General features: G+C 42.7%; 1 protein-coding gene across 1 annotated transcript in view; it reads left to right on the top strand.

Annotated features, from left to right (window-relative positions):
• LOC137291764 (low-density lipoprotein receptor-like) overlaps positions 1-26263 on the top strand; it is a 70651-nt gene that overhangs the window by 15119 nt on the left and 29269 nt on the right. Inside the window, exons 7-14 of the mRNA XM_067823281.1 lie at positions 2869-3486; positions 5987-6292; positions 7026-7322; positions 7658-7844; positions 9073-9291; positions 15261-15382; positions 21655-21800; positions 25531-25672. Of these exons, the coding sequence (XP_067679382.1) occupies positions 2869-3486; positions 5987-6292; positions 7026-7322; positions 7658-7844; positions 9073-9291; positions 15261-15382; positions 21655-21800; positions 25531-25672 (2037 nt within the window). The remainder of the gene's footprint in view (positions 1-2868; positions 3487-5986; positions 6293-7025; positions 7323-7657; positions 7845-9072; positions 9292-15260; positions 15383-21654; positions 21801-25530; positions 25673-26263) is intronic.

Consider the following 26263-nt stretch of genomic DNA (forward strand, 5'->3'; position numbering starts at 1 on the left):
AACAGTGATTGAGATGTGTGTATCAACAGTGAGTGAGATGGGTGTAGCAACTGTGAGTGAGATGTGTGTAGCAACAGTGATTGAGATGTGTGTATCAACTGTGAGTGAGATGAGTGTATCAACAGTGAGTGAGATGGGTGTATCAACAGTGAGTGAGATGGGTGTAGCAACAGTGATTGAGATGGGTGTAGCAACAGTGAGTGAGATATGCGTATCAACAGTGAGTGAGATGGGCGTATCAACAGTGAGTGAGATGGGCGTATCAACAGTGAGTGAGATGGGTGTATCAACAGTGAGTGAGTGAGATGGGTGCATCAACAATGAGTGAGATGGGTGTAGCAACAGTGAGTCAGATGGAAGTAGCAACAGTGATTGAGATGGGTGTATCAACAGTGATTGAGATGGGTGTATCAACAGTGAGTGAGATGGGTGTATCAACAGTGAGTGAGATGGGTGTATCAACAGTGAGTGAGATGTGTGTAGCAACAGTGAGTGAGATGGGGGTAGCAACAGTGAGTGAGATGGGTGTATCAACAGTGAGTGAGATGGGCGTATCAACAGTGAGTGAGATGGGTGTATCAACAGTGAGTGAGATGGGTGTATCAACAGTGAGTGAGATGGGTGTATCAACAGTGACTGAGATGGGTGTATCAACAGTGACTGAGATGGGTGTATCAACTGTGAGTGGGATGGATGTAGCAACAGTGATTGAGATGGGTGTAGCAACAGTGAGTGAGATGGGTGTATCAACTGTGAGTGAGATGGGTGTAGCAACAGGGATTGAGATGGGTGTATCAACAGTGAGTGAGATGGGCGTATCAACAGTGAGTGAGATGGGCGTATCAACAGTGAGTGAGATGGGTGTATCAACAGTGAGTGAGTGAGATGGGTGCATCAACAATGAGTGAGATGGGTGTAGCAACAGTGAGTCAGATGGGTGTATCAACAGTGAGTGAGATGGGTGTATCAACAGTGAGTGAGATGGATGTAGCAACAGTGAGTGAGATGGGTGTAGCAACAGTGAGTGAGATGGGTGTAGCAACAGTGAGTGAGATGTGTGTAGCAACAGTGATTGAGATGTGTGTATCAACAGTGAGTGAGATGGGTGTAGCAACTGTGAGTGAGATGTGTGTAGCAACAGTGATTGAGATGTGTGTATCAACTGTGAGTGAGATGAGTGTAACAACAGTGATTGAAATGTGTGTATCAACAGTGAGTGAGATGGGCGTATCAACAGTGAGTGAGATGGGTGTATCAACAGTGAGTGAGATGGGTGTATCAACAGTGAGTGAGATGGGCGTATCAACAGTGAGTGAGATGGGTGTATCAACAGTGAGTGAGATGGGCATATCAACTGTGAATGAGATGGAAGTAGCAACAGTGATTGAGATGGGTGTAGCAACAGTGATTGAGATGGGTGTAGCAACAGTGAGTGAGATGGGTGTATCAACAGTGAGTGAGATGTGTGTAGCAACAGTGAGTGAGATGGGTGTATCAACAGTGAGTGAGATGGGTGTATCAACAGTGAGTGAGATGGGCGTATCAACAGTGAGTGAGATGGGTGTAACAACAGTGAGTGAGATGGGTGTATCAACAGTGAGTGAGATGGGTGTATCAACAGTGAGTGAGATGGGTGTATCAACAGTGAGTGAGATGGGTGTAGCAGCTGTGAGTGAGATGGATGTAGCAACAGTGAGTGAGATGGGTGTATCAACAATGAGTGAGATGGGTGTATCAACTGTGAGTGAGATGGGTGTAGCAACAGTGAGTGAGATGGGTGTATCAACAGTGAGTGAGACGGGTGTATCAACAGTGAGTGAGATGGGTGTAGCAACAGTGATTGAGATGGGTGTAGCAACAGTGAGTGAGATATGCGTATCAACAGTGAGTGAGATGGGCGTGTCAATAGTGTCAGGGCCAGGTGTACCTACTGTGAATGAGTTTGATGTACCAGATAGTGACTATATGATAGAGGGCACAGTGTACGAGGGAATGTTGATTTCTTAGGAGGCATGTTGTTTTTGTGGGTTGGTTGGTTGATTAGTTGTATAATGCTGCACTAGTCAAGCTATATGGTGGCAGTCTGTGAAGAATCCAGACTGAACCAGACAATCCAGTGAATAAAATCCGGAACATCGATATATGCGGTTGTCATTCGATGGCATGTGTCAACCACGTAAACACGTCTGACCACCTGATTCTGTTAGTCGCCTTTATTGGTATGGGGATGAGGACCAATTGTACCCTGGATCATCATGGTGTGTTATTCTGGAGGGAGTGTGAGACAGGCAAACAGCATTGTTGAATAACATATGATAAATGGCTTCAGTGTCCTATCACATGTGAGACATCCTTACCTTTGTGTCTTGTGTTATTATCAGTCATTTTCTGAGCAGATATAGAGGCTTCAATGTGTTCTCGTATTCCTTTAGTACCTTGTAATTCTGTCCTGTGGCCAGTGTGACGGTCGAGCTACTGAAGTGTTCTGTGAGAAACAACTGGCATTCTATTCCCTATAATGCATGACGTCATTTCAATTTGGAACGAATATTGCGAAAAGACATACACAGTCACAGCCTTATTGCAATATATGTTCGTATGGTCTGGTCATCCTAGCCAGTAGATATCGGCATATCACCTGTCAGTAAACGTGTACTGTATTTTAAGGCTGAGTAGATAACACCTAGTTCAGTTACATTCCAGCAATATCGGGAACTGTACTTTCTCATATTTACAGGTCAGACATACCAGTCAGTAGTGTTCAGGTATTTTTTGACATTCTGTCAACCAGGACCCCAAGCCTGGCCATCCAGCTTCATCCTCCTACTGCACTTGTACATCTGTCACAAGCCCATCATGTGTCCTCAGGGCAAGTCCATCAGTCTGACGTGGCAGCCTTAAACAGCTCCGGCAACTTCTCAGACGCTAGCAGAGACAACTCGTCTTCCACCAATGCCAACTCAAGTATTCACCATCAACCCACAAACAACACAAGTGACAAATTGACTTTCACCAGTGCCAACTCGAGTATTCACCATCTACTCACAAACAACACAAGCGACAACTCGTCTTTCACCAATGCCAACTCGAGTATTCACCATCAACCCACAAACAACACAAGCGACAAAATGAATTTCACCAGTGCCAACTCGAGTATTCACCATATACCCACAAACAACTCAAGCGACAAATTGACTTTCACCTATGCCAACTCAAGCATTCACTATCTAGCCACGAACAACACAAGAGACAACTCGTCTTTCACCAATGCCAACTCAAGCATTCACGATCTACCCACGAACAACACAAGAGATAAGTCGCCTGTCATGGTCAACAACTCAAGCATTCAAGATCTATCCACGAACAACACAAGAGATAACTCTTCCTCAGCCATCAATAGCACACGTATTGAAAGTGAAAACACAAATGTCTCTGCACGTGTTTTTGAAGTTGTTCAAAAAAGAACAAACAGAACCAACTTAACTGGTAAGTCAATGAGAACCACATGACATTCAGTGACTGGCAAGTGTACGAGAACCACGTGACGTCCCGTGACTGGTAGGTGTACGAGAATCACATGACATCCCTTAACTGGTAGGTGTACAAGAATGACATGACATTCCGTGACTGGTAGGTGTACGAGAACTACATGACATTCCGTGACTGGTAGATGTACGAGAATCACATGACATCCCGTAACTGGTAGGTGTACATGAATCATGTGACATTCCGTGACTGGTACGTGTGCAAGAACCACGCGATGTCTCGTGAGTTGTAGGTGTACGAGAACCACATGATATCCCGTGACTGGTAAATGTACGAGAACCGCCTGACATGCTGTGACTGGAAAGTCTACAAGAACCATGTGACATCCCGTGACAGGTAGGTGTACAAGAACCACATGACATTCCATGACTGATGGGTGTGCAAGAAAACATATGACATCCCGTGACTGGTAGGTGTACAAGAACCTCATGACATCCTGTGAGTGGTAGGTGTACAAGAATCACATGACATCCTGTGAGTGGTAGGTGTACAAGAATCACATGACATTCCTTATCTGGTAGGTGTACGAGAAACACGTGACATTCCGTGACTGGTACGTGTGCAAGAACCAGGCGATGTCTCGTGTGTGGTAGGTGTATGAGAACCACCTGAGATCCCGTGACTGGCAAGTCTATGAGAAGAACGTGAAATTCTGTGACTGGTAGGTGTACAAGAACCACATGACATTCAATGACTGGTACGGATGCAAGAACCATGCAATATCTCGTGAGTGGTAGGTGTATGAGAACCACCTGAGATCCCGTGACTGGCAGGTGTACGAGAACAACATGACATCCCGTGGCTGGTAGGTGTATGAGAACCATGTGACATCCCGTGACTGGTAGATGTACGAGAACCACATGAGATCCCGACTGGTAGGTGTACGAGAACTATGTGACATCCCGTGACTGGCAGGTGTACAAGAACCACATGAGTTCCCATGACTTGTAGGTGTATGAGAACCAGATGACATCCCCCAACTGGTAGGTGTATGAGAACCAGATGACATCCCCCAACTGGTAGGTGTATGAGAACCAGATGACATCCCCCAACTGGTAGGTGTAGAAGAACCAGATGACATCCCCCAACTGGTAGGTGTATGAGAACCAGATGACATCCCCCAACTGGTAGGTGTATGAGAACCAGATGACATCCCCCAACTGGTAGGTGTATGAGAACCAGATGACATCCCCCAACTGGTAGGTGTAGAAGAACCAGATGACATCCCCCAACTGGTAGGTGTATGAGAACCAGATGACATCCCCCAACTGGTAGGTGTATGAGAACCAGATGACATCCCCCAACTGGTAGGTGTATGAGAACCAGATGACATTCCCCAACTGGTAGGTGTATGAGAACCAGATGACATCCCCCAACTGGTAGGTGTATGAGAACCAGATGACATTCCCCAACTGGTAGGTGTATGAGAACCAGATGACATCCCCCAACTGGTAGGTGTATGAGAACCAGATGACATTCCCCAACTGGTAGGTGCATGAGAACCAGATGACATCCCCCAACTGGTAGGTGTATGAGAACCAGATGACATCCCCCAACTGGTAGGTGTATGAGAACCAGATGACATCCCCCAACTGGTAGGTGTATGAGAACCAGATGACATTCCCCAACTGGTAGGTGTATGAGAACCAGATGACATCCCCCAGCTGGTAGGTGTATGAGAACCAGATGACATCCCCCCCACTGGTAGGTGTATGAGAACCAGATGACATTCCCCAACTGGTAGGTGTATGAGAACCAGATGACATCCCCCAACTGGTAGGTGTATGAGAACCAGATGACATCCCCCAACTGGTAGGTGTATGAGAACCAGATGACATCCCCCAACTGGTAGGTGTATGAGAACCAGATGACATCCCCCAACTGGTAGGTGTATGAGAACCAGATGACATCCCCCAACTGGTAGGTGTATGAGAACCAGATGACATTCCCCAACTGGTAGGTGTAGAAGAACCAGATGACATCCCCCAACTGGTAGGTGTATGAGAACCAGATGACATCCCCCAGCTGGTAGGTGTATGAGAACCAGATGACATCCCCCCCCACTGGTAGGTGTATGAGAACCAGATGACATTCCCCAACTGGTAGGTGTATGAGAACCAGATGACATCCCCCAACTGGTAGGTGTATGAGAACCAGATGACATCCCCCAACTGGTAGGTGTATGAGAACCAGATGACATCCCCCAACTGGTAGGTGTAGAAGAACCAGATGACATCCCCCAACTGGTAGGTGTATGAGAACCAGATGACATCCCCCAACTGGTAGGTGTATGAGAACCAGATGACATCCCCCAACTGGTAGGTGTATGAGAACCAGATGTTTTCTTTGGTTGTGTGTGTGTGTGCGTGTGTTCTGAAGCTATTTCTCGGCTTATATCTTTGGATGAATATTCTATTGTGGATTTTATCTTCTGCACCAGTGACAGCGGCTTCGCCCACCATGACAACTCCACTACCTTCCTCAACATCATCTTTTCACGATGCTTGTCCTGACGGTCATTTTGCCTGCTCGAGCAAAATCTGCATCTCCATGTCATGGATATGTGATGGCGAGTTGGACTGCCCAGGTGGTAGCGATGAGTCACTTGACACATGTCCCTCTGGTGCCTCCCCATGCGGCATTGGTGAGCTGGCCTGCAAAGATGGCACGTGCTACAACAAGGAGTGGCATTGTGATGGGGAATTTGACTGCGTTGACAGAAGTGATGAACAACCAGCAGTGTGTCGTGAGTACTGCTGAGATATTGGTAATCTGTGAGTTTTGACACTGTGCATGATGGCTATTTAGTATGAAGAAAAATATATATCAGTGTCTTTAGTTTAACGCCGCACTCAGCCATATTCCAGCTATTTGGCGGCGGTCTCAGTTCAGTTTCTTTTTTTCTGTTTTGTAGGCCGTTGGCCCCTGTACAATAAGGAAAACAATTTACAACATAAAGAGTAGCAAATTACATAGATGGAATTGAGTTAACTTGTAGCAGAGGATGTAATGGAATTTCTAAAAGTAAGGGCTTGCTTAAAATATTTAGAACCGTTAGAAAGTGTGTGGATACAAGTACTACTTATGAAACAAAAATATTTAGTCTGTTTGCTATCCATTCTAGAATATGGAGAAAATACCTATCCCTAATAAAATCATATGCTTTGCATTCAAACCTAAAGTGAATTTCATCTTCTTTCGAGCCACAGTCACACATTTTACATATCTTATAAAAGAATAATCAGTCTGTAAATAATCAAGTTTGAACCAGACAATCCAGTGATCAACAGCATATTAGTATGAAGTAATATGTAAGTGATTTCCTATTAGTTGCAACTGATATTCTACTTGGATTAATATAAGCTGCACGTAATATCCAGTATATATATAATGTACACAGATGTAAGTTTCTAAAACATTAACTATACTGTATCCGAAGTGGCACCGTCAAATGAATTCTTTAAGCAAATGAATTCTAGATCCAACGCCTGCATCAGGGGACCACAAAATCTGCACCGGTGGCGAGCTCCAGTGCGATGAAGACAAATGCATTGACCGTGAGAGAGTCTGCGACAGACAGAAGGACTGTGTTGATGGAAGTGACGAGGATCCGTCTCTGTGTTCTCCTTGCCCGGCTGGGGAGCTAGCCTGCTATAATGGGTCGTGTTACTCCTCCTCACTCAGGTGTGACGGTCGCTATGATTGTATAGATGAGAGTGACGAGGACCCTATCGTCTGCCTCGAGTCAGGTCAATCACAGCACCGTGAGCCTGAAGGTGAGTAAATGTCATACAACCTCCTTCACAATGTTAAGATAATTATCATAATTAAACTTTGAACTGAACTTTCAGCCAAGTAGTAGAAAGTGCAACCCTCCCTCACCCCTCCATTGCCCCTTTTGTTCCCTGCAAGCGTACTTACTATGTCAGTCAAGGAAGTGGAGGTGCAGGATGTACTCCGGTAAATTTACAGCCCGTTCTTTCATTGTCAAGTCTGTGTAGTATCTTGCCCTAATTAATAGCGGGACTCGCTGTGTTGTGCAGACCCACTTTGATTGTCAAGTCTGTGTAGTATCTTGCCGTAATTAATATATGGAACTCGTGTTGTGCAGACCCACAACTGTTGATAGCTGCAGCCTACGGGAAGCAAACACTATACATGATTGACCTGTCAAATCGTACTGTGAAAATAGTGTCAGCGACTTTCCAAGCTGGACATGTTGGATACGGTGTCATGGACGTGGATGTCGCCAACAGACACCTGTACTGGTCTGATGAGCAGGGAAGGAACATTTACACGTGAGTTACCTGTGCTGGTCTGATGAGCAGGGAAGGAACATTTACACGTGAGTTACCTGTACTGGTCTGATGAGCAGGGAAGGAACATTTACACGTGAGTTACCTGTACTGGCCTGATGAGCAGTGAAGGAAGGATGATGTTATGAGGTTTGACATTGTGAGCAGTAATGCAGAAACATTATATTTTTTTATGAGAATCAAAATTCAAATTGTGTATATAAAATTTCAGCTGGTACCTCCAGTTTCTCAGCATAAGAAAGGTGCCTGCAGAAGGGTTGAACGTTTCCCATTATCAGTATGTGCCTACATGCGACTGTATGTTTCCGAATGTAAATAAGGGATGTAAAGACAGGTTGAATTCTCTCTAACATAAGAAAGGTCCCTGTTCATGGGCTAAATATTTTCCCGTGTAAGAAAGGTGCCTGCAGACAGTTGAATGTTTCCGAATGTAAGAAAAGTGTCTACACACTAGATGATTTTTTCCAAGCATAAGAAAGGTGCCTGCAGAAGGGTTGTATGTTTCCCAGTATCAACATCTGCCTGAAGACTGAATGTTTCCGAATGTAAGAAACGTGTGTAAAGACAGGTTGAATGTCTTCTAACATAACAAAGGTCCCTGCACACAGGTTAAATGTTTCCAAAGTAAGAAAGGTGCCTGCATACAGGCTGAATTTTCCCAAAGTAAGAAAGGTGCCTACAGAAAGGTTGAATGTTTACCAGCATAAGAAAGGTGCCTACAGAAAGGTTGAATGTTTACCAGCATAAGAAAGGTGCCTACAGAGGGGTTGAATGTTTACCCGCATAAGAAAGGTGCCTGCACATGGGTTGAATGTTTTCCAATGTAAGAAAAGTGCTTACAGACGGGCTTAATGTTTCCCAGCCTAAAATGTATATATAACATAGGTTGAATTTTTCCAGAAGAAAAAAGGTGCCTGTACACAGGTTATTTGTTTTCCTATGTAAGGAGGCTGCCGGCTGACAGGTTGCTTTCCTATCCTGAGCTTTGCCTCTAATGTCCAAACCCCTAGCTTCACAATAAATCGTGATTGTAGGTGGGTATGTGCTGTTGTTTTCTAACTCATATTTTATTGCTTTTAGCTGAACAATATCTCCCTACTCATTTACCACCATGCCCTCGTAAAGATCATAAGAGCAGCATGTCCTTTACAACGAGTTCATATTTGTGAATGAGGAATAACTAACTGGAAAAGAGATCTCTGACTTGCAGAGGATACATCAGTGAAGACTATGAGGTTGAGAACCCAAGGCTAATCTTATCTCAGCTGCATATTACCCACCTGAAACTGGACTGGATACACCACAATCTATACTGGGTACACGGCAAGGATGCTACGATCAGAGTTTTGTCGCTAGACACTATGTCACAAAGAACATTTAACATGAGCTACGAACAGATCGGCGGCATAGCTGTGGACCCAAGGCAAGGGTAAGGCATATGTTTACTGTTGATGTGTATGTGGACATGATTGCTTGTTGCTGTGCAGATATGGATCAGGGTTAGATTCATGGTCTGATTCACAGATGATTTTCAGCATGATCTTGAATGTGTCATCTGTGACTGTATCATTACATTATCAATGCAGGTCATATCATATTGCAGGAGTATCATCCATCATCCCTTCAGGTCATAGGTCGTGGCACTTGCTATATTGCAGGGAATATCATCCTTCATCCCTTCGGGTCATGTGTTGTAGCACTTGCTATATTGCAGGGAATATCATCCATCATCCCTTCAGGTCATGTGTTGTGGCACTTGCTATATTGCAGGGGGTATCATTCATCATCCCTTCAGGTCATAGGTCATGGCACTTGCTATATTGCAGAGGGTATCATCCATCATCCCTTCAGGTCATGTGTTGTGGCACTTGCTATATTGCAGGGAATATCATCCATCATCCCTTCAGGTCATGTGTTGTGGCACTTGCTATATTGCAGGGAATATCATCCATCATCCCTTCAGGTCATAGGTTGTGACACATGCTATATTGCAGGAGATATCATCCATCATCCCTTCAGGTCATGTGTTGTGGCACTTGCTATATTGCAGGGGGTATCATTCATCATCCTTTCAGGTCATAGGTCATGGCACTTGCTATATTGCAGGGGGTATCATCCATCATCCCTTCAGTTCATGTGTTGTGACACATGCTATATTGCAGGGGGTATCATCCATCATCCCTTCAGGTCATAGGTCGTGGTACTTGCTATATTGCAGGAGGTATCATCCATCATCCCTTCAGGTCATGTGTTGTGGCACTTGCTATATTGCAGGGGGTATCATCCATCATCCCTTCAGGTCATGTGTTGTGGCACTTGCTATATTGCAGGGGGCATCATCCATCATCCCTTCAGGTCATGTGTTGTGGCACTTGCCATATTGCTATTTTGCAAGGGGTATTATCCATCATCCCTTCAGGTCATGTGTTGTGGCACTTGCTATATTGCAGGGGGTATCATCCATCATCCCTTCAGGTCATAGGTCATGGCACTTGCTATGTTGGAGGGTGTACCATCCATTATCACTCCAGGTCATAGGTCGTGGCACTTGCTATATTGCAGGGGGTATCATCCATCATCCCTTCAGGACATGTGTTGTGGCACTTGCCATATTGCTATCTTGCAGGGGGTATTATCCATCATCCCTTCAGGTCATGTGTTGTGGCACTTGCTATATTGCAGGAGATATCATCCATCATCCCTTCAGGTTATAGGTTGTAGCACTTGCTATGTTGTTATATTGCAGGGAGTATCATCCATCATCCCTTCAGGTCATAGGTCGTGGCACTTGCTATATTGTTATATTGCAGGGGGTATCATCCATCATCTCTTCAGGTTATAGGTCGTGGCACCTGCAATATTGCAGGAGGTATCATCCATCATCCCTTCAGGTCATGTGTTGTGGCACCTGCTATATTGCTATATTGCAGGAGGTATCATCCCTTCAGGTCATGTGTTGTGGCACCTGCTATATTGCTGTATTGCAGGAGATATCATCCATCATCCCATCAGGTCATAGGTCGTGGCACTTGCTATATTGCAGAGATTATCATCCATCATCCCTTCGGGTCATAGGTCGTGGCACTTGCTATACTGCAGGGAGTATCATCAATCATCCCTTCAGGTCATTAGTCGTGGCACTTGCTATATTGCAGGGGGTATCATCCATCATCCCTTCGGGTCATAGGTCGTGGCACTTGCTATATTGCAGGGAGTATCATCTATCATCCCTTCAGGTCATGTGTTGTGGCACTTGCTATATTGCAGGGGGTATCATTCATCATTCCTTCAGGTCATAGGTCATGGCACTTGCTATATTGCAGGGGGTATCATTCATCATCCTTTCAGGTCATAGGTCATGGCACTTGCTATATTGCAGGGGGTATAATCCATCATCCCTTCAGTTCATGTGTTGTGACACATGCTATATTGCAGGGGGTATCATCCATCATCCCTTCAGGTCATAGGTCGTGGTACTTGCTATATTGCAGGAGGTATCATCCATCATCCCTTCAGGTCATGTGTTGTGGCACTTGCTATATTGCAGGGGGTATCATCCATCATCCCTTCAGGTCATGTGTTGTGGCACTTGCTATATTGCAGGGGGCATCATCCATCATCCCTTCAGGTCATGTGTTGTGGCACTTGCCATATTGCTATTTTGCAAGGGGTATTATCCATCATCCCTTCAGGTCATGTGTTGTGGCACTTGCTATATTGCAGGGGGTATCATCCATCATCCCTTCAGGTCATAGGTCATGGCACTTGCTATGTTGGAGGGTGTACCATCCATTATCACTCCAGGTCATAGGTCGTGGCACTTGCTATATTGCAGGGGGTATCATCCATCATCCCTTCAGGACATGTGTTGTGGCACTTGCCATATTGCTATCTTGCAGGGGGTATTATCCATCATCCCTTCAGGTCATGTGTTGTGGCACTTGCTATATTGCAGGAGATATCATCCATCATCCCTTCAGGTTATAGGTTGTAGCACTTGCTATGTTGTTATATTGCAGGGAGTATCATCCATCATCCCTTCAGGTCATAGGTCGTGGCACTTGCTATATTGTTATATTGCAGGGGGTATCATCCATCATCTCTTCAGGTTATAGGTCGTGGCACCTGCAATATTGCAGGAGGTATCATCCATCATCCCTTCAGGTCATGTGTTGTGGCACCTGCTATATTGCTATATTGCAGGAGGTATCATCCCTTCAGGTCATGTGTTGTGGCACCTGCTATATTGCTGTATTGCAGGAGATATCATCCATCATCCCATCAGGTCATAGGTCGTGGCACTTGCTATATTGCAGAGATTATCATCCATCATCCCTTCGGGTCATAGGTCGTGGCACTTGCTATACTGCAGGGAGTATCATCAATCATCCCTTCAGGTCATTAGTCGTGGCACTTGCTATATTGCAGGGGGTATCATCCATCATCCCTTCGGGTCATAGGTCGTGGCACTTGCTATATTGCAGGGAGTATCATCTATCATCCCTTCAGGTCATGTGTTGTGGCACTTGCTATATTGCAGGGGGTATCATTCATCATTCCTTCAGGTCATAGGTCATGGCACTTGCTATATTGCAGGGGGTATCATCCATCATCCCTTCAGGTCATAGGTCATGGCGCTTGCTATGTTGTAGGGTGTACCATCCATCATCACTTCAGGTCATAGGTCGACATACACCAGTTCAAAGGTCTATTCACATTAATAGGCCAGTTCCCTCTGCAAGCCCATGTGGTAAAGTTCCAGATCAGGATTCAAGTCTGTAGCGTTTGGGAATGGAAGTTCCAAAGACTAATGCACCCCTAAAGAAATTTTTGAAATGCTTATATGTTGTCTTGTATGACATCATCCATCTTGGAGTGGCTGTATCAGTGTGCTGTAGAGGGAGACAGCTTTGATGAAGGTAAAAGTCAGATACCACTATTTGTAAACAACCACCCAGCCAGACATAATCTATTCACATAGTGCTTACTCAGTATCATCTCACCAGTTCCTCTAAAACCAGAACGGAATAAAGTACACTACCAGACAAAAGTATATTATCACCAAACTAAAAGTGCTTTATGGTTCAACTTCTTTATTATACAAGGTCACAACGTTTCGAGACAGATTCTAGTCTCTTCTTCATGTGAGGTGAGGATAAAACTAAAGGGTTGTAGTATATATACACATAATAGTAGACCGATAACAATGGGTAACAAGATATACAGGTTTGTATTGATTGATGTACAGGCTTCGATTGATTGATGTACAGGCTTCAACTTATGTACAGGATTCAGCTGATTGGTGTGCAGGCTCGTGTTGATTAGGTTAACGAGTACAGATAAAGATGTTTGGATAAAGATTAGTCACTGAGGATAAGGTGGTTCCATGCATTGGGTAAGTAAACACCTCCATCTCTGTTGATTGAGGGATTGTTCCGCTTGATTGCAATGGCTTCTAGGAGCTTCAGTTTTTTTAAGTCACTGGCGTTGCTAACTAATGTCCTGGTGTTGTCCCAAACAATCTTGTGATTGGGGTTGTGCATGATATGTTCACATACGGCAGACTTCTGATCCAAATTTTGAACTGATGTTTTGTGCTCTTTTAACCTGATAGCCAGTGGTCGACCAGTTTCACCAATATATGTCTCTTTCCAACTGCATTGGATCTGGTAGATGCATCCTGCTGGGTTGTTGCATTTAGGTGTTGTTGGCCCGCGTCCATTAGCTGATAGTAGCGTTTTGGTAGATGCATCCTGCTGGATTGTTGCATTTAGGTGTTGTTGGCCTGCGTCCATTAGCTGATAGTAGCGTTTTCAGGTTGGTGTCGCTACGGAAGGTGACGTCTATTCCTGTTGTTTTCTTGATGAAACAGCTGATGCGATGACTTATCTACCAGATCCAATGTAGTTGTACAGAGACATATATTGGTGAAACTGGTCGACCACTGACTATCAGGTTAAAAGAGCACAAAACATCAGTTCAAAATTTGGATCAGAAGTCTGCCGTATGTGGACATATCATGCACAACCCCAATCACAAGATTGTTTGGGACAACACCAGGACATTAGTTAGGAACGCCAGTGACTAAAAAAACGGAAGCTCCTAGAAGCCATAAGTTGAAACAACTTATATTACCACCGACTTCACTTGATAAAAACATAAAAACAAAGATATGTGAGATTTATGATAATTTTTTTTACAAAAAAAAAAATCACTTTTCCAAAAATTTGACTGAATATTCATTGTAGTGCTGGTCTTGCATTGGTCACAATTCATTAATGAAGAGTGAAGGGGTCAAAATTATTTAAACATTACACAAATATGATATCATTCAAGAAATCAATAAAGAGACACACAATGAGACAGAAGTCTTAGGAGCAAGTGTGACTGCCCTGTGCTTCCGTACATGCCAACACACGTCTTCTCATTGGAAGGAAGATTTTAACAGATTATGTCTTTGAATAGGATACAAAGGACACTCAAGATTTTGACAGATTATGTCTTTGAATAGGATACAAAGGACACTCAAGATTTTGACAGATTATGTCTTTGAATAGGATACAAAGGACACTCAAGATTTTGACAGATTATGTCTTTGAATAGTATACAAAAGGACACTCAAGGAAGCTTTTTAACAGATTATGTCTTTGAACAGGATACAAAGGACACTCAAGGAAGCTTTTTAATAGATTATGTCTTTGAATAGTATACAAAGGACACTCAAGAAAGATTATAACAGATTATGTCTTTGAATAGTATACAAAGGACACTCAAGGATGCTTTTTAAAAGATTATGTCTATGAATGGGATACAAAGGACACTCAAGGAAGCTTTTTAACAGATTATGTCTTTGAATAGTATACAATGGACACTCAAGGAACTAATGAAAAACATTCCCACATCTATGGTTTTCACATTTATTCTAAATAAATCATAATCAAGCATACTTGTCATATATCCAATTCTAGGTGTTTCAGGTGGTTGTATTTACTCATATTTAAGTACTGTTTCAGTTGGATGTGAACACTTACATAAAGTGCTGTTTCAGGTGGTTGTATTCACTTACAATAAGTACTGTTTCAGGTGGATGTGCACACTTACATTAAGTACTGTTTTACGTGATTGTATTTGCTTACATTAAGTACTGTTTCAGGTGAATGTGCGCACTTACATTAAGTACTGTTTTACGTGATTGTATTTGCTTACATTAAGTACTGTTTCAGGTGGATGTGCGCACTTACATTAAGTACTGTTTTACGTGATTGTATTTGCTTACATTAAGTACTCTTTCAGGTGGATATGCACACTTACATTAAGTACTGTTTTGGGTGGATATGCACACTTACATTAAGTACTGTTTTGGTTGGATATGCACACTTACATTAAGTACTGTTTCAGGTGGCTGTACTGGTCAGGTTGGGATACAGACGGAATCAAGGTTGAGCGCTGTGGTATGGACGGAAGTAACAGACAGCTTCTAGTGCGTGACAAGATGGTATGGCCACAGGACATGCTCATTGGTATGTCCTGATATATATATTCAAATGGGAAACATATAGTCTGTGAGTATCATTTTCGACATATCAAGTTAGTCAAACGAGTCATGTAGGCATATCCACAGTTCATTCAGCACTTCATTTAAATATTACATATTAAGATAACAGAATGACAACACTAGGTCCAGGTACCAAACGCACGATAGTATTGCAGTGGTGGGGTTAATTCCAGAAACTCCACCGTGCTTCATCAGACCACGCCAAGTGACAAGTGAATATAAACAAACAAGAGTGGAGAAATTGAGAATAACATATACCATAAATGTGGGGAAGGAAGGATTAGCACACCACATGGATGGGAATGTGAAGAATAACGGATGTGGGAAATTGAAGTATAACATACCACATGGATGTGAAGAGGAAAATTACATGTCGCAGGAGTGGGACATTGAAGTATAACATACTGCATGGATGTGAAGAGAAAAATAACACGCCGCAGGAGTGGGAAATTGAGGAATAAAATACCACATGGATGTGAAGAGAAAATAACACGCCGCAGGAGTGGGAAATTGAAGTATAACATACCACATGGATGTGAAGAGAAAAATAACACGCCGCAGGAGTGGTAAATTGAAGAATAAAATACCACATGGATATGAAGAGAAAAATAACACGCCGCAGGAGTGGGAAATTGAAGAATAAAATGCCACATGGATGTGAAGAGAAAAATAACACGCCGCAGGAGTGGGAAATTGAAGAATAAAATACCACATGGATGTGAAGAGGAAAATAACACACCGCAGGAGTGGGAAATTGAAGAATAAAATACCACATGGATGTGAAGAGAAAAAAAACACGCCGCAGGAGTGGGAAATTGAAGAATAAAATGCCACATGGATGTGAAGAGGAAAACAACACGCCGCAGGAGTGGGAAATTGAAGAATAAAATGCCACATAGATGTGGAGAGGAAAATAACACGCCGCAGGAGTGGGAAATTGAAGAATAAAATGCCACATGGATGTGAAGAGAAAAATAACACGCCGCAGGAGTGGGAAATTGAAGAATAAAATGCCACATGGATGTGAAGAGGAAAATAACACACCGCAGGAGTGGGAAATTGAAGAATAAAATACCACATGGATGTGAAGATAAAAATAACACGCCGCAGGAGTGGGAAATTGAAGAATAAAATGCCACATGGATGTGAAGAGGAAAATAACACGCCGCAGGAGTGGGAAATTGAAGAATAAAATACCACATGGATGTGAAGAGAAAAATAACACGCCGCAGGAGTGGGAAATTGAAGAATAAAATACCACATGGATGTGAAGAGAAAAATAACACGCCGCAGGAGTGGGAAATTGAAGTATAACATAACACATGGATGTGAAGAGAAAAATAACACGCCGCAGGAGTGGGAAATTGAAGAATAAAATACCACATGGATGTGAAGAGAAAAATAACACGCCACAGGAGTGGGAAATTGAAGAATAAAATGCCACATTGATGTGAAGAGGAAAATAACACGCCGCAGGAGTGGGAAATTGAAGAATAAAATACCACATTGATGTGGAGAGGAAAATAACACGCCGCAGGAGTGGGAAATTGAAGAATAAAATGCCACATGGATGTGAAGAGAAAAATAACACGCCGCAGGAGTGGGAAATTGAAGAATAAAATGCCACATGGATGTGAAGAGGAAAATAACACACCGCAGGAGTGGGAAATTGAAGAATAAAATACCACATGGATGTGAAGAGAAAAATAACACGCCGCAGGAGTGGGAAATTGAAGAATAAAATGCCACATGGATGTGAAGAGGAAAATAACACGCCGCAGGAGTGGGAAATTGAAGAATAAAATGCCACATGGATGTGAAGAGAAAAATAACACGCCGCAGGAGTGGGAAATTGAAGAATAAAATACCACATGGATGTGAAGAGAAAAATAACACGCCGCAGGAGTGGGAAATTGAAGTATAACATACCACATGGATGTGAAGAGAAAAATAACACGCCGCAGGAGTGGGAAATTGAAGTATAACATACCACATGGATGTGAAGAGGAAAATAACACGCCACAGGAGTGGGAAATTGAAGAATAAAATGCCACATTGATGTGAAGAGGAAAATAACACGCCGCAGGAGTGGGAAATTGAAGAATAAAATACCACATTGATGTGAAGAGGAAAATAACACACCGCAGGAGTGGGAAATTGAAGAATAAAATGCTACATGGATGTGAAGAGAAAAATAACACACCGCAGGAGTGGGAAATTGAAGAATAAAATGCCACATGAATGTGAAGAGAAAAATAACACGCCGCAGGAGTGGGAAATTGAAGAATTAAATGCCACATGGATGTGAAGAGGAAAATAACACACCGCAGGAGTGGGAAATTGAAGAATAAAATGCCACATGGATGTGAAGAGGAAAATAACACGCCGCAGGAGTGGGAAATTGAAGAATAAAATGCCACATGGATGTGAAGAGAAAAATAACACGCCACAGGAGTGGGAAATTGAAGTATAACATACCACATGGATGTGAAGAGGAAAATAACACGCCGCAGGAGTGGGAAATTGAAGAATAAAATGCCACATGGATGTGAAGAGGAAAATAACACGCCGCAGGAGTGGGAAATTGAAGAATAAAATACCACATGAATGTGAAGAGAAAAATAACACGCTGCAGGAGTGGGAAATTGAAGAATAAAATGCCACATGGATGTGAAGAGAAAATAACACGCCGCAGGAGTGGGAAATTGAAGAATAAAATGCCACATGGATGTGAAGAGAAAAACAACGCCGCAGGAGTGGGAAATTGAAGAATAAAATACCACATGGATGTGAAGCGAAAAATAACACGCCGCAGGAGTGGGAAATTGAAGAATAAAATGCCACATGGATGTGAAGAGGAAAATAACACGCCGCAGGAGTGGGAAATTGAAGTATAACATACCACATGAATGTGAAGAGAAAAATAACACGCCGCAGGAGTGGGAAATTGAAGTATAACATACCACATGGATGTGAAGAGAAAAATAACACGCCGCAGGAGTGGGAAATTGAAGAATAAAATGCCACATGGATGTGAAGAGGAAAATAACACGCCGCAGGAGTGGGAAATTGAAGTATAACATACCACATGAATGTGAAGAGAAAAATAACACGCCGCAGGAGTGGGAAATTGAAGTATAACATACCACATGGATGTGAAGAGGAAAATAACACGCCACAGGAGTGGGAAATTGAAGTATAACATACCACATGGATGTGAAGAGAAAAATAACACGCCGCAGGAGTGGGAAATTGAAGTATAACATACCACATGGATGTGAAGAGGAAAATAACACGCCACAGGAGTGGGAAATTGAAGAATAAAATGCCACATTGATGTGAAGAGGAAAATAACACGCCGCAGGAGTGGGAAATTGAAGAATAAAATACCACATTGATGTGAAGAGGAAAATAACACACCGCAGGAGTGGGAAATTGAAGAATAAAATGCTACATGGATGTGAAGAGAAAAATAACACGCCGCAGGAGTGGGAAATTGAAGAATAAAATGCCACATGAATGTGAAGAGAAAAATAACACGCCGCAGGAGTGGGAAATTGAAGAATTAAATGCCACATGGATGTGAAGAGGAAAATAACACACCGCAGGAGTGGGAAATTGAAGAATAAAATGCCACATGGATGTGAAGAGGAAAATAACACGCCGCAGGAGTGGGAAATTGAAGAATAAAATGCCACATGGATGTGAAGAGAAAAATAACACGCCACAGGAGTGGGAAATTGAAGTATAACATACCACATGGATGTGAAGAGGAAAATAACACGCCGCAGGAGTGGGAAATTGAAGAATAAAATGCCACATGGATGTGAAGAGGAAAATAACACGCCGCAGGAGTGGGAAATTGAAGAATAAAATACCACATGAATGTGAAGAGAAAAATAACACGCTGCAGGAGTGGGAAATTGAAGAATAAAATGCCACATGGATGTGAAGAGAAAATAACACGCCGCAGGAGTGGGAAATTGAAGAATAAAATGCCACATGGATGTGAAGAGAAAAACAACGCCGCAGGAGTGGGAAATTGAAGAATAAAATACCACATGGATGTGAAGCGAAAAATAACACGCCACAGGAGTGGGAAATTGAAGAATAAAATGCCACATGGATGTGAAGAGGAAAATAACACGCCGCAGGAGTGGGAAATTGAAGTATAACATACCACATGAATGTGAAGAGAAAAATAACACGCCGCAGGAGTGGGAAATTGAAGTATAACATACCACATGGATGTGAAGAGAAAAATAACACGCCGCAGGAGTGGGAAATTGAAGAATAAAATGCCACATGGATGTGAAGAGGAAAATAACACGCCGCAGGAGTGGGAAATTGAAGTATAACATACCACATGAATGTGAAGAGAAAAATAACACGCCGCATGAGTGGGAAATTGAAGTATAACATACCACATGGATGTGAAGAGAAAAATAACACGCCGCAGGAGTGGGAAATTGAAGAATAAAATACCACATGGATATGAAGAGAAAAATAACACGCCGCAGGAGTGGGAAATTGAAGAATAAAATGCCACATGGATGTGAAGAGGAAAATAACACACCGCAGGAGTGGGAAATTGAAGAATAAAATACCACATGGATGTGAAGAGAAAAATAACACGCCGCAGGAGTGGGAAATTGAAGTATAACATACCAAATGGATGTGAAGAGGAAAATAACACGCCGCAGGAGTGGGAAATTGAAGAATAAAATGCCACATGGATGTGAAGAGGAAAATAACACACCGCAGGAGTGGGAAATTGAAGAATAAAATACCACATGGATGTGAAGAGAAAAATAACACGCCGCAGGAGTGGGAAATTGAAGAATAAAATGCCACATGGATGTGAAGAGGAAAACAACACGCCGCAGGAGTGGGAAATTGAAGAATAAAATGCCACATAGATGTGGAGAGGAAAATAACACGCCGCAGGAGTGGGAAATTGAAGAATAAAATGCCACATGGATGTGAAGAGAAAAATAACACGCCGCAGGAGTGGGAAATTGAAGAATAAAATGCCACATGGATGTGAAGAGGAAAATAACACACCGCAGGAGTGGGAAATTGAAGAATAAAATACCACATGGATGTGAAGAGAAAAATAACACGCCGCAGGAGTGGGAAATTGAAGAATAAAATGCCACATGGATGTGAAGAGGAAAATAACACGCCGCAGGAGTGGGAAATTGAAGAATAAAATACCACATGGATGTGAAGAGAAAAATAACACGCCGCAGGAGTGGGAAATTGAAGAATAAAATACCACATGGATGTGAAGAGAAAAATAACACGCCGCAGGAGTGGGAAATTGAAGTATAACATACCACATGAATGTGAAGAGGAAAATAACATGCCGCAGGAGTGGGTAATGGAAGTATAACATAAACTTTGAGCAGGGATGTGAAGAACATATCACATGGATCAACAAGTGACCCTCTAAACATGGTTACTCATCAAGGGTGGTTCAGTAAGTATTGGCAACAACAGTCTGCATTTACATGAAATGTTTAAATTGTCACATTCCCGCGAAATACTCCACCCCTCTATTTATGCATAATTTGAGACGGTCGAGCCACTTATTAAAGGGTCTCTACTGTATTCGTATTTTGGTATGTCTCTGAGTTCTGAAATCACGGATTTGGAAAGGTCTTCTATTGGTGAACAATTCCTGCCAGCCAGTCAATCTGTGATCTGATGAAAACAGAAGCAAAGATCCTCCTGGCTGAATGACCATCATTTTGTGACGTCATAACTACTTTTCATATTGGTTATGACATGACAAAATTTAGTCATTTGATTGGAACTCATCTGGGGCGAATGATGTTTCTTGAAAGGTCATAAATTGAGATAACACAGGATGACTTAGTCTATGGTACAAATGATCAAATTTGAGGTTTTGTGAAATGACAAGTGAAATACAGAAACATTGTATTTTGAGATGTATTTATTCACTCAAACAAATACAAAATTATGGCAACAATTTTATTACTCCAAAATTTCAAAGCGATGAGCAATTTGGCAGCCACATTCCATTTAAGGTCAAGGTCATTCGTACAGCCCGTGTAGTCTGTCACGTGACAGAATTGACTGGTTGTACGATTCATTCATGAATAAACCATGTCTGAACATAACTGGACGTTGACTGGGTACAATAGAAAAATAAATTAACATGTGTTCTGTATCCAGAATTTGTTGAGCAAAGTTTCTAAAATGTGTTCCCAGATTTTACAAGAGATCGAATTTATCTTGAGGACGCTTGGCCAGATCGAGTAACCACTTGCAACCTGGATGGTAGCAACTTTGTCACTGTCTTTCATGCACAACGAACTAAAGGGGGTGCTGGCATAACAGCCATACAGCTGTACAAGGTAGGGCAGTACACAGTAGCACAACACATGCGACTGATATAGCACTACACACTAACTGATATACAACTACAGACATGACTATATGTTACTACACACTGACTGATATATCACAACACACTGACTGATACACCACTGCACACTGACTGATATATCACAACACACTGACTGATATATCACTGCACACTGACTGATATATCACAACACACTGACTGATATATCACAACACACTGACTGATACACCACTGCACACTGACTGATATATCACAACACACTGACTGATACACCACTGCACACTGACTGATATATCACAACACACTGACTGATATATCACAACACACTGACTGATACACCACTGCACACTGACTGATATATCACAACACACTGACTGATATATCACTGCACACTGACTGATATATCACTACACACTGACTGATATATCACAACACACTGACTGATACACCACTGCACACTGACTGATATATCACAACACACTGACTGATATATCACTGCACACTGACTGATACACCACTGCACACTGACTGATATATCACAACACACTGACTGATATATCACAACACACTGACTGATACACCACTGCACACTGACTGATATATCACAACACACTGACTGATATATCACAACACACTGACTGATACACCACTGCACACTGACTGATATATCACTACACACTGACTGATATATCACAACACACTGACTGATACACCACTGCACACTGACTGATATATCACAACACACTGACTGATATATCACAACACACTGACTGATACACCACTGCACACTGACTGATATATCACTACACACTGACTGATATATCACAACACACTGACTGATACACCACTGCACACTGACTGATATATCACAACACACTGACTGATATATCACTGCACACTGACTGATACACCACTGCACACTGACTGATATATCACAACACACTGACTGATACACCACTGCACACTGACTGATATATCACTACACACTGACTGATATATCACAACACACTGACTGATACACCACTGCACACTGACTGATATATCACAACACACTGACTGATATATCACTGCACACTGACTGATACACCACTGCACACTGACTGATATATCACTGCACACTGACTGATACACCACTGCACACTGACTGATACACCACTGCACACTGACTGATATATCACAACACACTGACTGATATATCACAACACACTGACTGATACACCACTGCACACTGACTGATATATCACTACACACTGACTGATATATCACAACACACTGACTGATACACCACTGCACACTGACTGATATATCACAACACACTGACTGATATATCACAACACACTGACTGATATATCACTACACACTGACTGATATATCACAACACACTGACTGATACACCACTGCACACTGACTGATATATCACAACACACTGACTGATATATCACAACACACTGACTGATATATCACAACACACTGACTGATATATCACAACACACTGACTGATATATCACTGCACACTGACTGATACACCACTGCACACTGACTGATATATCACTACACACTGACTGATATATCACAACACACTGACTGATACACCACTGCACACTGACTGATATATCACAACACACTGACTGATATATCACTGCACACTGACTGATACACCACTGCACACTGACTGATATATCACAACACACTGACTGATATATCACAACACACTGACTGATACACCACTGCACACTGACTGATATATCACAACACACTGACTGATATATCACAACACACTGACTGATACACCACTGCACACTGACTGATATATCACAACACACTGACTGATATATCACAACACACTGACTGATACACCACTGCACACTGACTGATATATCACAACACACTGACTGATATATCACAACACACTGACTGATATATCACTGCACACTGACTGATATACTACTTCGTGATGACAGAGGTCAATACATGTGTGTGACCTCCATAAGCAGCGGCCGTGACGACAGGTCAGTAAACGAGTGTGACCTAGAGCGGCGTGATAACAGCGATAACAGAGATCAGATCAATCTTGGGAACAGTCAGACGTCACACAGTGCTAGGTCTTGACTGTAAGGAGGATGAGGCACAAGGGTTAAGGTTCATTAAAGATCTAGCCCAGAGTAAGCAATCAAGCATCCAGTAAATGTGCCAACAAGATTAATGTCACTTAAAATAGGATTAAAAGAGTAAGTACTCCCCCTGTCTGGTCACTGAAGTTGTTCTTGTAGGACACACCCCATTTGGTTTATCCTGCATTTCATTGGCTATTGTAGGTTACACCCATTTTTGTATCAGTCAGCAAATCATAATCTATGTATTGTTTCAGTTGTAGTTAAATAGTCTCCACCTCCATTAGGGTTTAGACTCCCAACACAGGTCAGCTCTAGCCCTTAGCCCAGAGGGTTGTACTGACTCTCTGTGGCCACCCTTGCTATTCTATCTCTTGTAGCTGTACAAGGTAGGGCCGTACACAGTAGCACAACACATGCGACTGATATAGCACTACACACTAACTGATATACAACTACAGACATGACTATATGTTACTACACACTGACTGATATATCACAACACACTGACTGATACACCACTGCACACTGACTGATATATCACTGCACACTGACTGATATACTACTTCGTGATGACAGAGGTCAATACATGTGTGTGACCTCCATAAGCAGCGGCCGTGACGACAGAGGTCAGTAAACGAGTGTGTCCTAGAGCGGCCATGATAACAGCGATCTATAAACGAGTGTGACTTCCTAGAACGGCGGCCGTGACGACAGGGGTCAATACACGAGTGTGACCTAGAGCAGCGGCAGTGATGACAGGGGTCAATACACGAGAGTAACCTAGAGCAGCAGTTGTGACAACAGGAGTCAATACACGAGTGTGACCTGGAGGAGCAGCCATGACGACAGGAGTCAATACAAGAGTATGACCTCCCAATGACCACAACACGTGTCTTCTTGGACTTGCCAAACTGACGGAAAACGCCAACCAGAAGTCCGTGGTCAAGGAACGCTTCTCCAAGTTCTTATACGGGGCTTGTATTTAATTCATGATCTGTCGAACTGGTCGTCCCATCACATCTCAAAAGCGTTTGATTCATATTGTGAGTTTGTAATGGGAGGGCTAGTCCATGGCATCAACACCAGCGTTTATCACAAACGCTGACTATGATGAAATTGCGTCAGAATAGGTAAAGCGTTGCATACGTGCGACGCGTAGTGGATGATGTGTGAAGATGCCATCTGTAAACAACAGTCTGCTTGTGGAGGTTATAGTTAAAAGCCTGTTGTACAGATATCATAATTTGGTTTTTACTCCATCCTGGCATGAAGTGACACGTCGGCTGCAAGGCTCTCGTCATTTACGTGGCACAATAAATGATGATGGTGTCAAGTTTCACCAGAATGAGCTTCACACATAATACCCATGTGGGGAATCGAACCCTGGTCTTCGGCGTGACGAGCGAACAATTTAACGACTAGGATACCCCACCTCCCCAAAGTAGCAAGGATGACAAGCTGTGGTCAGACTCCCATGTACAATAACATGCACGTGTACACCAACTGTATGTATTTCAGTCAATATGCCATCCCTTGTGCTGTCCCTCTGTCGGTTGCACCTCCCTTTCACATTGTCTGCCTGACATGAATGCGTGTTGCCCACAGGATCAGTTGTACTTAGTGGACTCTGTCACCAATCAGCTGCAGCGCTTTGATCTGAATCAGACAGATGGAATAATGGTCTCAATCCCTGATGGCGACAGACTTGTCGAACTAGCTGTATTTGCTTCAGATATACAGCCGAGAGGTACAAAATTCATAGCCATTTCAAGAACCATACACTTCAAGGAGAATACTAATGCAAAAAACCCCTTTTCATTGAGCTATGTTGTGCACTATCTGGGGATTTTGTACGTGACAAGCAGGCTCATAAATTATGAACGGTCCCTTATAGCGTATTGTCAACAAAAAGCAAAATGTATGTGATACAATCCCTGTCTACATCCGGCCATCCCCTGGCAACAGAATACACCATCGTACAATCTACAAATACAACAGAAACAAGACGAGTTGTATTACTGCAGCCTTTGGTCTCGGGCATTATGGCGGACTCTAATCGCACATGACGTCACGAGCAGAAAGGTGATGTGAGTTCCAGCCAAAGTTCCAATAATAGAAACGTTTTTTCGCTATAAAAACACAAGTAAACGTATTTCAATTTATTCTAATTAAAAATTGGTGCACATGTTTCTGATGGATTAATCACCCAGCAGTTTTCTAGTATTCTCCTTGAAGTGGTACCAACCATGTCAACTAATCTGAACTGTACACCTAGACATGTAGCACCAGCCCACAACCATTGCCACTAATCTGAACTGTACACCTGGACATGTAGCAC

Source organism: Haliotis asinina, chromosome 7, assembly GCF_037392515.1.
Source record: "Haliotis asinina isolate JCU_RB_2024 chromosome 7, JCU_Hal_asi_v2, whole genome shotgun sequence".
Classification (NCBI taxonomy): Eukaryota; Metazoa; Mollusca; class Gastropoda; order Lepetellida; family Haliotidae; genus Haliotis; species Haliotis asinina.